At 40.8% G+C, this 15,705-nt stretch overlaps 1 protein-coding gene across 6 annotated transcripts in view; it reads left to right on the top strand.

Annotated features, from left to right (window-relative positions):
* Positions 1–11,774, top strand: part of SLC7A11 (solute carrier family 7 member 11) — a 286,289-nt gene extending 274,515 nt beyond the window's left edge. For 5 of the 6 annotated variants that reach the window (XM_048942977.1, XM_048942976.1, XM_048942978.1 and 2 more), the window contains 3 exons: positions 2,485–2,634; positions 4,335–4,512; positions 9,389–11,774. In XM_048942977.1, coding sequence (XP_048798934.1) covers positions 2,485–2,634; positions 4,335–4,512; positions 9,389–9,456 — 396 coding nt within the window. In that variant the 3' untranslated portion in view covers positions 9,457–11,774. Of the gene's footprint in view, positions 1–1,721; positions 1,851–2,484; positions 2,635–4,334; positions 4,513–9,388 lie in introns of those variants that run through there. The other variant, XR_007376682.1, reaches the window with a different exon arrangement.
* Positions 11,775–15,705: the final 3,931 nt, after the last annotated feature.

Here is a 15,705-nt window from a genome sequence, read left to right as displayed (position 1 = left end):
TGAAAGCGCAGCTAAACACCGGTGTCTGGGGGCACCCTAAAAGCTCATTATGCCACCTTACGGTGAACAATGCAAACAATTATGCACTACGATAATGGAAAGCGAACCCTCAGCAGTGTGGTGCAGTGGTGATTAAAAAATGAGAGTATGTGTGCCTGGGCAATAGTCTGTGAATCGTCTGAAGAGAAGCCCCAGTATTATAGTGGAAATCCTATTGCTGTGTTCTAGCATAGAGGCAGAGGAAAATGTTGGCCATGTGTTTGCATTGCAGGCTAATTTGTGTAGTGAAATGTTAGGACAAAATGTCAAAATACAAACTTCACACCAATTTGCTTAGTGCCAAGTAGATTTCCACTTAACATGCAGACTTTTTCATAGCTGTGGGTGTTCAGCCACTCTTTTGGGACCCATGACTGTAATGTGTTTGGACAGACCTCTGCATCTGGGCGAGTTCTAACTACAGCAGGAGATGTGTGTACATATAAGTCTACACAAGCAAGATCAGTTGCTAGTAGTGGAATTTAAATCAGTTTTTTTGCTAGACATGCCTATGAGCTCACTTTTGAAGTGCTAGCTGAAGTATTGAATCTTATATATGCCCATGCATCTGTAGGCATCTAAGTCTGTAAAACTAGACAGAATAATTCTGGTGCAATGTTTGAAGGGAATTCATTTTAATTAAATGTTCACTTTGCATGTATTTCTTTGGGCTGAAATATTCATAATCATCAGGTAATTGCATTGACTTTTTCTGTGGAATGAAATGCCCTAAATAAACTAAAATATTCATATATATAGATAGACTTATTTTTTTACCCTGAAAAATGTTTACTTCTGTTGCATCTGGTCCCATTACTAGCGCATTGATCCCCTTTATTAAAAGTCAGATTCATATGAAGATGGTTTTCATTCAAGGATTATGTTTTTCTTACCTCAGTGCAAGCAGAGTAGTTGCAGGATATATTCTGCATCAGTAGTCTGCATTTTAGTATTTTCTTCTTTTGTTTCTCCTTTCAAGCTTTACATGCTATACAAAAGGGAATGGATCTTGAGGAGAAACTGAGAAAATGAGCGTGTTCAGTGTTTAAGGCCTGAAAAAGAAAACAATAAACAAACATTTAGGAATTAAGAAATTTGCGTATTTCCTGTCTGCTGATGGATGTGTCTGTAACAATTACAAGAAACCATTCCGTATGGTTTTGTTTCTCGTAGCTCTCTTTCACTGGCTGTGGCCCTTTGTTGCAGCATCACTCCCATAACTGAGATCTCTTCTCGGGACTGAGTCTGTATAGAAGACTTCTGACCCAGTATAATTCAGTGGAAAAGTTTCCTTTGACCTTTACAGAGAAGTTTGCTTAATATCCATGAGTAAAGAGCCAAGTGCTTTTTAAGTCATTAGAGTTTGGAAGCCAGATACCCATATTTGAAGTATTGATCCTTCTGATTCAAATGCACACAGTCCTCACTGCTTAAAAAAAAACAAAAAAAAAACAAAAAAAAACCACATAAATAGAGACTGTGACTCTAGATCTCTAATGCAAATGTTCTTTATGCAAAGATTTAGCCCAGTTAAATCTTTAGGGAGCTGCATTTTACCTGTTGCCTCGTTATAAACCTAGAGGGACTGTCAACACTAGGACATTCTCTTTTTCTGAAGAGTTGCACAATAGTGATGCTTGTGAGTGTCTTCATCCCCAAATGCAAGGGCTGTGTCATTGCAGGTATAGAGTCTCTCATGTGGAAAGTGTGGACTACCCTTTATAGTTGGTCCAAGCTACAGATACTCTGCTTTTGTCCAGAGATAATGCTGAAGCAGATCCATGTAGCCTACACTAATCATCCAACCCCAGGTACAGCACTCTGGTTTGTGCATAAGCTTTCAGCCATCTCACAAACATAACTCAAAAGACCTATTTAATGAAGAAATGTATTTATTTTACTGTTGTTTTCCCTTTTTGCTTGGTTCAGCAACCTCTTGAGTGACAGCTAATGGCTTATCTCTGCTTAGAAATGTTTGCATTTCCAATGTGCAGTAAGTCTACGCCCCTCAAGCCTACAGGGCATGCTGCTAATACAAGCTGGTGTCAGCCTGGTGCGCCCAGCCAGCATCCCATGGTGTGTAGCCAACCTCTAACATGCTTCCTTTGTCATGAACGAGCAGAGGAGTGGTGGGCAGGTCCTGTGAGAACAAAGCACAGGGTGCACGTGTGTTGTGGTGCCTGTGTATTTGTCTGGGTCACTGGGGACAGGTGTGTATGGCTCACATGCGGTCAGCCAGGATAGGCATTGTTGATTAAACATGATCCCAGGGGACTGGTAGACACTTATCAAACATCTGGTTGCATGAGCTGGCAGGCTCGAAGGCTGTGGCCCTCATGTATCTCTGGATAAGACTGTTGCTTCTCTCCATGGCGATGGATTTAGCTGTAAAATAACAGAAATCAGACCATTAAAAGCCTCTTACGCTCTTAATTTCTTTTGCAGCACCCTCTCACAATGATAATGTTATTCAGTGGGGATCTCTACAGCCTCCTGAATTTCCTCAGTTTTGCCAGGTGGCTTTTTATTGGACTGGTAGTTGCTGGCTTGATTTATCTCAGATATAAACGTCCTGATATGCCTCGTCCTTTCAAGGTAACCTTCTCTCTATGCTGTTCTACATGAATTTTTCTCCCTGGTATCTATTGTCTAGTCAGATAGCAGAGCAGCATTTGCTGATGTGAAAAGTTCGGCAACTTTGAGAAAAAATGGGAGTTAATAGAAAATAGTCTTTTACATTGAAGAGTCTCCTCGTGTTTTCCTTCAAGTTCTCCAGTGTTATCCTGGCTGAGCTCCCTTCTGAAAGACAATTTTTATTAATTCCCTGGTGGCTGTAGGGGAGCGATTGAGCTTGCTGTGCAAAAGGCAAAGTGTTTGCTCAGTTTTGCCTGTCGTGTTGAGGCGGTGTGAGGCAAGCTAAGGTATTGATGCTCAGCCAAGTTGTGTGAAAATACCTCCAGTCTGGTGTAGTTTCATGAGCTTCAAACTCCAAATATTGGGGCTAGTCATCTAGTCCTCACTTAATTCTATATTTTCTTAAAGGTTTGAATAATTTTTCCACCAAAATTCATGCCAGGTGTGAGCATTAAATTTCAATTTATATTTCATCGTCTATTCAAAATAAATTATACCAAATACGATGTGCAAATAAGTTAGTAGTGATATTATTATGATATTTGGAACTCGCAAGTGGTTTGCAGGCACTGTTACTGTGAAACCAGAAGAAAATAACAATAGTTTGGCCCACTGAACTATAGTTACTTTGAACTTAGTTCTGTTGCTGATCTTGCTTCGTGTAACATCTTACAGAGTCAGTTTTCCCATTATGTGTATGGAAAGGTAACATGATGAAAAATGTGGAGGATTCTAGCCCTATTTATGTATTCTTAAGAAATCTATTTTATGAAGAACTCAGAATGTGCAGTTGCTTTCTCGCAGGCATAACAGCAAATAAGAAGGTCAACAGCACAGCCCATTTTGCTTTGATTAAAAAAAAATGCTTTGGCAGTGCAGAAAAGAGGAACAGTAATGTTTCAAGGCATGAAAGGAAGAAAATAGTTTCCAAGGAATTCTCCAATTCTGCATTACACCAAACATTTCACAAGCTATGGCGCAGGGAGGTGGTAACAGTGACTGTGGTGGCATTCTTTAAAATTGTGAGAATTAATTTGATATTGCTATTATATTTTTTTTATCCTTTCAACAGTGACACTGATAATGCTACCAGTCATATTGTCAGAAAACTGCTTTTCCAGAAGCTATCAGTTGCATAATGGTATCAAATATCTTTATCAGTTGTCAAGTGGGTGTTTAATTTGCTCTCTTCCTGCCAGATGTTGATTTTTACCTTAGGAAGAAAATCAATATCTTCTTAATAGTTTTAAAAGGTGGCTTGAGCTCCGTGTTGTGTTTTAAAATGTTTTCTAATAGGTAATTATCAAAGAGGAAATCTTTACTGCAGTTAGTGCTGCTTACTTATCTACTGGAGGATTAGAGAAAGGAATTTTGTAATGTAACATATTTACAGCCCTTACATTTTAAAGGGCGTAAAACACTCTAGTGCTTTAGTGTGTAATTAAAAGACTTCTGTGGTGCTTACTGTGCAGCACTTGGCTTAGCTTGGTTCCTGCAGTCACTGGCATTTTGTGCACCTCTTCTAAAGACCTGCATTTCTCCAGGACTATCCTGTACTGCTGAGTTTTATCTGGTTTACATTTCATGGAACATTAAATACCATTATCATTCAACAGCAAGGTCAATGCCAAGTAATGATTCTTTGTGTGGTTGTGTTCCAGGTGCCTCTATTTATTCCAGCATTGTTTTCCTTCACCTGCCTCTTCATGGTTGCACTGTCACTTTACTCCGATCCAGTCAATACAGGGATTGGATTCGCAATAACCCTGACTGGAGTTCCTGCCTACTACCTCTTTATTGTCTGGGACAAGAAACCAAAGTGGTTCAGAAAGCTCTTAGGTAAGTCCCCAGGGGTTTCCCCTCCTTGATCCGACTCCAGAAATTTCTCAGGGCTCCGGGTGTTGTGAAATCCTTGCTATCGATTCCCTCGGCTGCTCTGCTCTGGGCGTGACAATGCAAGTTTCTTTGTGGAGTATGCTGTAGCATTGGTTACAGTCAATGTCAACTGACTAAAAGAGATGCTTACAGCAAGCTTATTCTTCAGCCAAAGAGAGTGACTTCAAATGCCTGCCTGCCTCTCTTCCTGCTTCCTTTTGCCCTCCTTGTCCTTACAACCATGTGATTCCTTTTAAATTCAGTCTCCCTCTCTTCTACACTGTTAGAGACAGTATTTCACTCGTGGCAGAATTGGTTTGGAAACTTAAATGTCACAGCTGTGATGACAGGATGTGCTTGGTACTCACTGTTGGCACTGCATGTCTGTGTACCACTGAGGAATGTGTGAAAATGGGAAAGGCTTGGTTAGGTTTGGTGGGGGTGTGTATTGTCCTTGATGATGGCTTCCAACCGAATGAGGGGAAAATAAACCAAACCTGACACACCCCTGTGGAAGCGGTTTCTGTGCTTTGTGGCAAACAACTTCCTGAGTGACATGTAAAATACACAGAGAATCAATTTTATGCCATTTCTGAATGTTTATAAAGGCATTTGTGAAAGTTAGGATATGCTTGAGAAGGGTTATTTGGAGCATTTCTACTAGAAAGAGATCATTGTCATCTATTACTTTCTTTTTTTCTCACTGCACATGAGAGAAGTTAGCAAAATGCAGGTAATATTCAAAAAAGGAATTAAGAACAGAGGCAAAGTACTCGAGATGGGAGAAGTGACACTAAAAGAAAATCTCTTCCGCAAAACAAAGAACTCAACCCCTGACAAATTTCAGCTACAAATAGTTTTAGTGTATATACTAAAGCTGTGTATACCGTCCTATAATATAGGTGGTGAACTGAAAATCTGTGTTGTCTTTTGTGCTGCACTAGTAAAGGACGCTTTAAAATGAGAAGCTCACAAAAAGAGCATCTCAGTACTTATATGTATTACACTATAAGCTATTATATGTATTTTTACATTATTTATAGATGATAAAAATTAAGTCTCTGTATTTACATCTCATCTATTGTAAAATCTATGAATTTTTCAATTCATTCTGGGAAATCCATAGACAACAGAGCAGAAAATATTTACATTAAAAAGGTTCAAGTTTAAGGCTATCGGTTTCTGGTCTACTTAATTTTATATCAGGGAAGTTGTAAATTACATGAAATACCATGGGATTGAGTAGAAAATTCCAGTGCAGATGAAAATAATTGTGTGCAAAAAGACATTCCATTAAATAGTTGTTTCTCTGTTCGTAATTTCTCAGACAAATAGATATTTAGGGACTAGGAGATTTTCCCTTATCATACCCTGGAGATTTTTAGCATTTTCTGTGAAGACTCAGAGGTTTTGGAATACAGTCACTTGAATCTCTGGCCACAGGATGCCAGTATTGAACCGCATTACTTGCATGAGAGAAAAAATGTTCTCTTTAAGGTAGTCTGGGTGTACGTGGAGCTCATTCTGCCAGCTGTGACAATGAAGGTAAATCTTCTAGCTTTTCAGATAACACAAAATTCTCCTCCTAGAAAGAAGGCTGGGTGCCTGTGTAATGCATGTGGACACAGCATGCTGGCTCAGGGGGGAGAGCAGCAGGTGCCAGGCAGTGGGTGAAACAGCTTGTTTGCTCTGCAATTATTATTCCCAAAATAACAACAGTAATGATGGAAAAGTGATGTTGACAGTTTTTAGGTGGGGTGGAGAGGTGATTTACTTGTTAAACATAAAGATTTTTTTTTTACCTGTCAGAGTAAGCAATAAACATTCAGCACGGGGTCATTGTTAAACTGGCATGACTTTGTAAAAGCTAAGGGTACTCCTCTGTGTAGCCTGAGAGTGTTTTTGAAAGTCACTGGGTGAGGATGAATTCACTTAAGGTACCTCTGCGAGATACAGGAAGGAATAGTCGTGGCACAGCTGAGAGATTGTTATTCTTGCTTCAAACCATATGCATTAGAAGAGCTTAGGCACGAAAGAGTAATTCTGGGCACCGTGTAAGTGGACACCGTGAATGAATTGATTGCGATTCACCAAAGGCAGATCTTTGCCAGATGAGCTGGCGAGCTGTCTTTGAGAAGATAGCTGATTTTTCCAGACAGAAGGGAAATGCAGTAGATCTAGTGGACTTAGACTTGAACGGAGCACTGCGAGCAGTACTGCTGCGGGTCAGAGCTGGTTGGTCCGAGCACGGTGTCCTGCTGGCAAGGCTGAGCCCAGTGTGCAGGTGGCGTGGGTCCCTCTCTGCCCATTTGCAGTCACTGTGTTGTGAATGTCACTTGTTCATCTCTCCAGACACGCCTTGGAACGTGCTGCAAGATCCCACAAGTACAAACCAGCCTCACATAAGATTGGTCTATATATTAAGTATAGATTTTGTAATGATCAGAGGAGAGGGATATTGAACAGCCAGGAGTAGTGAGTTCAAATACCCAGCCTGAAGATGAGTCGCGTTACCCGAGAAATCCCCACCAAGACTGAATGTCTTTGTTCTTTGGATGAGCACATTTTGACTGTCCTTAATGGCATTTACATTGCCCATTCTCTTTACCAAATTACTGTATTGAACAAAAGATTACTTCACAGTTGGAGAGGTTAATAGGGTCTGGGTGGTATTTTGCAGTGAGAATAACATTTTGTTCTTTTCCAAAGGAATTTTGCTGTAGCACCAAATGGCTGGGACAAATCATTTTCAGCTAGTACAGGCTTCATTTGACCTCTGCTTGCCTGCTTTTTGTACAGCTAATGTGAAAATGAAAAAAAAGTCAAGTCAAGCAAATCCTTTGAAGCAGATGAATGTGTAAAAAGATGCGGCACCAGCACCAGGCATCTTCCAGAGGGACTTCTCAGTTGATAACCCAACAGTAGATTCATGCTTTATTTCTCTAGAATGGATTGAAATTGGGAAGTCATAGCCTGAGCCCACACTAGAAGAGAGATTTTCTGTTTATATGACGAAATGTCTCCTTGAGGGTTATTTACAAACACCAGAGGATGATGCTTCCTCACTCAGGACACAGTATAATATATTGTTTGCTCTTCTCTTTTTTGAGCATGATGATTTTGTGATCCTCAGAAAATTTCCTCAGTGTATGTTCCTGCAGATTTTACGTCCAGTCTTATAAATATGCAGAAAATTACTGTTTTTTTACTCTTCCAAGCTCTATGTGGTACTCATAGAGCTACCAGCTCAGGGCTTTTTTTGGTAGAGGTTGTTGGGCCTTATTCACAGTGACTTCTACACTTGAAATGGGAAATTAGGGTTGAAAGTAGAAACAAGAGGTGTCTTTACTGATGATACTTTGTCTCATTACAAATGGAAAGGTGGTTGTAAATCCAGGTCCTGCTTAAAGCTGACAATATAAATACTGACTGATGACAGAATGAAACTTTCCTACTCTGTCTTACATTGTGTATATTGCAACCAAAAGCAGCCAAACAAGCAACTCAACCCCCTCGCTGCCATGCTTGTGTGATTGCTCCTCCATTTGCTGCTCCAGCATGGAGGTGGAAGAGGGGTGGCTGCCTCCCACTACAGGGAGGGCAGGGCCTGGCTGCAGGTGGCTGGGCATGGTTAGTCTAACAGGATATTGATGTCCCAGACAGCTCTCGAGGTGCCTTGGCTCTCTCTCTGCTGCTGTGCTCTTTCTCCAAGAACGGTTACACCTCAGCTCAGCTTGTCTGCAAGTCTCTTTCTTCTTGCTCCTTTGCTCATCTTCAAGCCTGGAAGGAGTGGGCCAGCCAGGGCGAACCCCAGCTGGCTTCCCACTGCTGGCCGTCCTCCTGCCCTTCACCTCAGATCCGCACAGCCTAAGATCTGAAGTCCCTGCTGCTGGAAGGGAGGGAGACTGAAGAAAATGCCAGTCCCTGCTGAAGCTCAGCCTCTCTGACTCCATCAGTGTGCAGTCTGAGGGCAAGCTGGCTATGCTCTGTGCTGCTGACCTCCAGAGGGAAGAGCAAAAGATGGCAGAGGCTGTTAGACAGCAAAGCAGGGAAGCAGTTCTGATTCGTGTCTTCTGAGAGCTGCACTGCTTTACCCTTCTCACTCTGCACTGGTGTAGATGCTGACACACAGTACTAGACAGGGAAACAGAAACTTTCTTTCACAATAAATCCTTCTAGCTAAAAATGTGTTGCTGAAAATGGAAAAAAAAAATAATAATAAAAGAAGTGGTAAAAGAATGTTCTCTTACTCTTCAGTTTATAAATGAACTGTGCCACTTATGAATCAGCTCTCTAAGTGGAAATCTCTAAATACACAGGATGGAAATACGTCCACAGTGACAAAGAATGTAAAGTTTCTTTATACATGTGACATCCTTAGATCTGTGAAGCATTATAATCATTTTCTTCCGTAGTTTCTTTGTTTTGTTTCCTTTTTTGGTTAGGCAGAGCTTGGCACAGCCGAATTAACTTGTTTGAACCCCTCCAGAGTTTTATTTTAACATTATGACTGTGTTAAAACTAAGCAATTGTGGAGAGAGAGCCGTGTTTTACAGTAGTCCTTAAAAGCATGCATACCTTTATTGAACAGGTTTATACCTGTGTACCTTTCTGTTGTTATTTTATGTGAAAATCATTGGATGAGAGGCAAAGAACACATAGTTAAAAAGACAAAAAAAAAAAAAAGCCAGGCATTTAAATGCTATGTGCATCAGGTGTATGTAACTCATGAACACTATCTGCAAGCAGGTTGTGTAGCAGATGAGATAGTTTTCCTGTCTGCTTCTTCCTTCTCCATCCACCCCAAAAATCTCCCACACGTATGCTTTTATTTTTGCAGACACTGGAACTGAAGCATTGCAAATCCTCTTGGAAGTTGTCCCATCAGAGGAGGACCAGAAATCATGATCTGCATCTAGCCAAAAACGCAGCCTTTGGCTTGATGTTTCATTTCAACCTGAGGAAGAGCGTGCGGAGATGTCTTCCTCCTCCTAGTGCTCTGCAAATTGGAGGAACAAATCACAGCTGAGATGGATACTGAGTGCGTCAGTTGCCAGAACTGTATTTTATGATGTTGCAATTTATATTTTTTTTAAGTGTGTTTGGTTTATACGTAGAGAGCAAGAATTTATGCCATAAGGACTCTTGAACTATTTTTTTGTTAGTGTTGTGTTTTAATGAAACATAGATTTTTCAAACAAGGATTTTTGTTGCATTGTCACTGAAAATAAGTTTAAGCATTGTGTAAGTAATAGTCAGGTGTACTGTGATGAACGTATCCTACTTGCTGTCCTGAAAAACCTACTCTGACTAGGGAAAGGGGCAGATAAAGCTGCTGAGTATCACTTAATAATGTTCTTCCTCTCCCTCTGTTTGGCAACCCTAGTTTACTTATGTCTTGCTTGGAGCACCAGTGCATTGATGCAGAAATACAGTGGTTTCTACTGCGTTTGTGGTGGTGAGATCAAGGTATAACATAACACATAAAAGCATCTTCTGAGAATTAGTATTTCTACCAGCGGGACAGGTAGATTTTAGCCTAAGGGCAGTAATTTCATACATGTTCAAGTTTCTACCAGTCAAGAAATTATGACTATTTTTTGCCAACGTTTCTTTTCTGTGTGTATGGGAAATAGAGCAACAGAGTAATTACCTTCAGATCGGTATTTGAATCCGATCTCCGTTGTTATATGAATATTTTCTATCTGGAAGCATACCAATGTGCATTTATCAGTCAGGCAAACAGGATTTTAGAGTTTTAGATAATTACTTGTGGTCAGCAAATGAATAATGGTCACTGGTTTTATAATCTGCGGGAATTTTGTATAGACACGGCAATAAATGCAGTACTGTTTTATGAGTAAGGTGTAAGGCAAGCTACAACAGATTGGCTGATTTGAGTTGGGAACACACCTAATCTGTGGGTTTTTTATTCAAGCACACTCCAATTAATCGGGCTTTGAAACACCCAGGGAACAGGTGCTCTGCCATCTTCTTCCTGGTTTTATCTCAGCTGAAACAGAGAAAAGCTATCAAAACTGATAAAATCAAACCAAATTGAAGTTTCACCTTCAGAATGATGTTTGATCTGAAAGCTGGCTCAAATATGAGCTGAAATTTTGCCCTTTAAAAAAAAAAAATGGAGATAAGGAATTTTTTTAATGCTTAAAAATTCAGTTTTATACAATTAATCAGAGACTACTCAACCTTAAGACTGAGGTTTGTTAGTGCTCTGTTAAGAATATAATGCTTAAATACTGAATGCACTACTTTCTGAGCTGTTTGCTATTAGCAAATTGTACGTTTCATGAAAGCTTTTATGGAACTAAGCAACATTAGACTTCCTAAATAGGGAGGAAAGCACAACTAATGGCCAGACCACTACAGTAAAGGGAGACTGTATTTTGTACATGTGTTGTACATATCCAGAATATTTACCATTTTAAAGGTGTACAGTAAAATATCTTAAAATTCCTAAATGTTTTTCTTTCTTGTGTTTCCGTAGCGGAATTTCATAGAAGTAGGGAAATGGGAGTAACTGATGATCTAGAAGAGTGGTAATTTAAGAGAGAGAGCATTCTCCAAGCTTTTTTAACTTTAAATATTTGCTGTTTACGGTAACTTAAAGTGTTATTTGAAACTTCTTTTAGGCAAACATTTTGAGCTAGATTTTTGTGCTGACAGCGCGTGCGTTTAGCTGGTATTTACACACGGGGCAGAAGTGTGCTTTTGAGGCCGTCTCCTGCCCCATCCCAGTCCCCCACGTTTTGGCCTGTGTCAGCATGGAGCACCTTAGGCTTACACCATTTCCATCCATTTCTCATGGAACCAAAGGCTTTTTGCCCTCCGGGAGCAGGCCTATCACACTCCTTGTTTGTGGAATCCCGCCAGAGCAAAGCCTCCTCCACACTGATACTGTGGGCAGCGGGTCTTGCACATCAGCTGTTCAACTCCGTGTATTCGCTCCTATTGTGCCACATTACTTGAAAATTTAGACGTAGCCAGTGTTAATTTGTAGAAATAAATGGCTCTGCAAGTGTAACTGAATGTTACTTTATTTCTGTTGTTTTTGCTGTCACGGACTTCAAAGTTTAGGAATGTTTCTGAGGTCTGACCCAATGACTGTATTTTGCTGTATTTTCTGTTCATGTAAGGGCTTCATTTGTCCTGAGAGAGCTCCTTTGACTCATTGTTTGTGAAGATGTATATTTTGGGAGAAAAAAATGTTACTTGCAAAATAAAAAAACAAAGTTTTTTGAAAATGCCTATTGAGTCTGATTTCGGTTTTAGTTTCCTTAGCATTCACAATCGCCACACCCACACAGTGTTCTAATCAGATTTCCACTGTGTTATAAAAGTCAGTGTTAAGGACTTTTATTATACGTGGAAATGACCATCCAATGATCATCCAAAAAGGAGAGAAATTAGGTAACTATGTATATATATATTTTAAAGATGGGGAGTTATTTTTTAAGACTTTTGAAAGTATTCTCTTCAGTCTCATAAAGGAAGTTCTTCTAGGATAATAGATATGTTGTATTTATGTTTTTCGTATTAGAGATCATGCCAGTGAGAGTGCTCTGTGAAGAATTTCAAGATCCTGAAATGTTTTGCTGCTTTTTCTTGCCCTTACAACTATTAGTCCGCTGGGCTCTGTCAGACAGCTTCTTGCTTTGTTTTTTAGGTGGGTGCTGCTCTTTTTTTTTTTTTCCTTTGAACTTACTGTTTTTCCGGGGTGTCGGCAGAAATCTCACCAAAGGCAGCAGAAACGAACACTTGATGCACGTAGAGAATACATCTGAGGTTTATTTAGTACATCTCTGAGAGAAGCGGGTCAGCATTTGAAGCCTCAGAAATCCTGACCTAACTTTGCCTCCCCCTGATCCAGCCTGCTGTGTGGCCTGAGGCATGATCACACCAGCAGTGCCTGCTCTGGCCCCTGCAGCCTGCCCACAGCACTGGGTGGGTGCAATGTGCCCTCCTTCCCCGCCTGCTACAGGCACTGTGTCCCACACTGGAGCCTGCCTTGTCTTTCAAGAGGCTATTGAGCAGGTACCAAAACATTTTTATAAACTTCTCCCACATCTAATATCTCCTAGAGGTGTTTGCGAAGCAACTTTCGTGTCTTTTATTGAGATTTTGGGGCATTTTTCACTTTATGCAGATACTGTTGCTTATTTTTATTCTCATTTGTGTATATTAAATGTTGCCTTTTAATGCTAACACACCCTAACAAAAGGATTTAATCTGATTTAATTTAAATATGCATCTGATCATATTAAATTAAGGGCTATGCTGGCTTAGGGAGAGACAAACTTGACAAAACTGAGCTGCCACAGGTCGTGATATGTCCTGTGCTAAGACCTAAGATGCATCCTATGGGCCCCTCACTACAAGAAAGACGTGAAAGCCTCGGAGCTTGTTCAGTGAAGGGCAACAAAGCTGCCGAAGGGTCTGGAGCACAAGTATTACGGGAAGTAGCTGAGGGAGCTGGGATTGATCAGTCTGCAGGAGAGGAGGCTCAGGGGTGACCCTATCGCTCTCTACAACTGCCTGAAAGGAGGTTGTGGCCAGGTGGGGCTTGGCCTCTTCTCCCAGGTAACAGCAATAAGATGAGAGGTAATGGCCCCACATTGCACCATGGGAGATTCAGGTTGGGTATTAGGAAGAATTTCTTCTCCAAAACAGCGGTCAGGTGCTGGAATGGGCAGCTGAGGGACGTGGTGGAGTCACCACCCCTGGAGGCGCTCAAGAAACGTGGAGGTGTGGCACTTAGCAACATGGGTTAGGGGGCAACATTGGTGGTAGGTGGATGGCTGGACTAGGAAGTGATCTCGCAGTTCTTTTCCAATCTCAGTGATAATGTTTCTAAAACAAGTATTTAGAGTAGATGATATGATTTCCGAAGTCAGTTGCAGTTCTGTTCTTAAAGAAGGAGATGGGATGGCTAGGTGTAGGCAAGCTGAGCAAGAGTGAGATGACCCTGAAGTTACTGCAACCAGTATGAACAGTTACTAAAAGCACATAGAACATAAGCCAACTGATAGAGTATCCCAATTTCCTACTGAGAATTACTTTCTTTTTCAATTCAAATTGCAATAGGTGTTTCATTTGACTAGAACACGCCGCATTTTCCAGACTTTCTAATTAGAATCAAAGTCAAACCAAGCAACTTTTCCAGGAGGAAGTTCACCCGTCTTTGACTACGTAGCCAGTTCATATCCCAGCTTTCTGTGGAAATGCTTTTGGAAGCAGCTCTAATATTTCAGCTGAATGTATATTCTTCTTCATTTCTGAGGAAAATCAACTTTCCATTGAGAATACTTCAAATATTCTGAAGACAAAGATGTAGTTACCCTGTCCACAGGGTAGGTTGCTAATTGTGTTGATACAAGATGCAAAAGGACTTTCTATAACATTTAGTAACTCCTGAAGTTTTGCTTCAAGCATCAGACAAATTCTAGAATTCAGACAGAATTTTGTTAATTGTGGTCTTAGAAAACCAGTTGATCTTTCTGCTCGCTGCTATGAGTAGGGGAGGGTGCAGATTCCCCCGTGCTCACGCAGGATCTGTTTTCTGTGCAGCCTCGCAGCTCTTGCTATTGTGTTTTTCTCTTTCTGACACCCCAACCTATGTTTCATTCAGTTTTCTGAGGTGGCAAATCTGGAGTAATCCAGGATGGTCTCCTTGCATGAAATGCCTTCGGCTGACTTGCTGGGACTTGGCAAACTGATGCTGGATTTCTTCATGGTGTTCAGAAGCCTGTATTTTTTTTTTTCCCTTACACGTCAGTCCATGTGTAATTTGATTTTTGCTATTGTCTTTTGCAAAGGAACTGCTGGAGAGCATGACTACAATTGACACACCAATTCAGTTTACACTGGCTTTCTTTTTTTCTATTCAAAGGAACTTTTGAAATACTCTTTTCCTTGAAGCGTAAAGACCCAAATGGATTAAACACCTTTATCAACAAAGGCTTGACTGTATCAAGAGAGCGTTTGGATTCTCTTTAAATTCCTTGCAACAGGAATACCTACAGCATTGTGATCTAAACCACAGCTTTGATATTTTCTAAATATCATGTTGCTGATGATCCAACACAGTTATTAAAGGACTGTGGGTAGGATGGGTTTTATGCTTGCGTAGCTTATTCTTTCCTACAGCTCAAGCTACAATACATTCCCACTGCTCAGCTTTCCTGCAGGCCTTTTCCTGCTCACAGGAATCACCCAGACCTCCATCTGAGAGGGAACCTCCTCCCCTCCTCTGGGGTGCACCTCTCCACACAGCAGGATGCTCTGGAAGCTAACACATGTTGGCTGCAGATGAATGCTTGGCAGAGCCCAGGGCTTGCTCTGACAGGGGGGAGCTGGAGTCCTCAGCCTGAGGAAGAAGCTGACTTTTACAATCACCGCTCCCACTCAAAACATTTTAACATTGTTACCTAGGAATTTTGGCATTTTTTTCCCGCCCTGTTTGTTATAAGAGGTTAAAATATTATGGGATATCATTCTGATTTTACCCCCTGCTATTGGCTCTGCCTCAAGAAAGCTATCTGACACTGTTTTAGCTGCCAATATCTCCTTGCCACTCAGTCATTACAGTGTAATTGGATCTAAAGTAGATGTATAATTTGCTGCTAGCAATGTTGCCTTATCTTAATTACGATATCTAGCTGATTTCTAAGGATAGTCATCAATGAGTATGCATAGCACAGCAGGTAGACCTGTACATTTGGATGATTTCACAAGAACCTGAGCTTCCAAAGAACCAGTATATCACACCACGTAAATTTATCAGGGCAGGACCTCTGGATTAAGGCAGATGGCTACTTTTAAAATGCCCAGGAAACTGCACAAAGACTGATGTACTCTGGGCTGTGTAAGTGTGTGTGCTCTGGGAGGAAATGAGGAGTAAATATGAACTCAGGCAGATGATTCCTCTTTGCATTTTCCCTCTGCTCTCTCCTGCATTTAGAATGGCTGAAGGTTACAAATAACTTTTCACTGAGACTATTTCCTTTCAGTGCCTCCTCTGCAGGCCAGCTTTTCGAGACATCTGTATTTAATTTTAAGCTGGGTGCTATTCTTGCCCATGCACTTTCAATTTTTTTTCTAAGCCTCATATTTTTCCTCATCTGAAAACTGTCATGTTAT

The sequence above is a fragment of the Lagopus muta genome, chromosome 4, assembly GCF_023343835.1.
Source record: "Lagopus muta isolate bLagMut1 chromosome 4, bLagMut1 primary, whole genome shotgun sequence".
NCBI classification, from domain to species: Eukaryota; Metazoa; Chordata; class Aves; order Galliformes; family Phasianidae; genus Lagopus; species Lagopus muta.
Note: the sequence above shows the minus strand (reverse complement) of the source record. Positions and strands in the feature narration are given on the sequence as shown.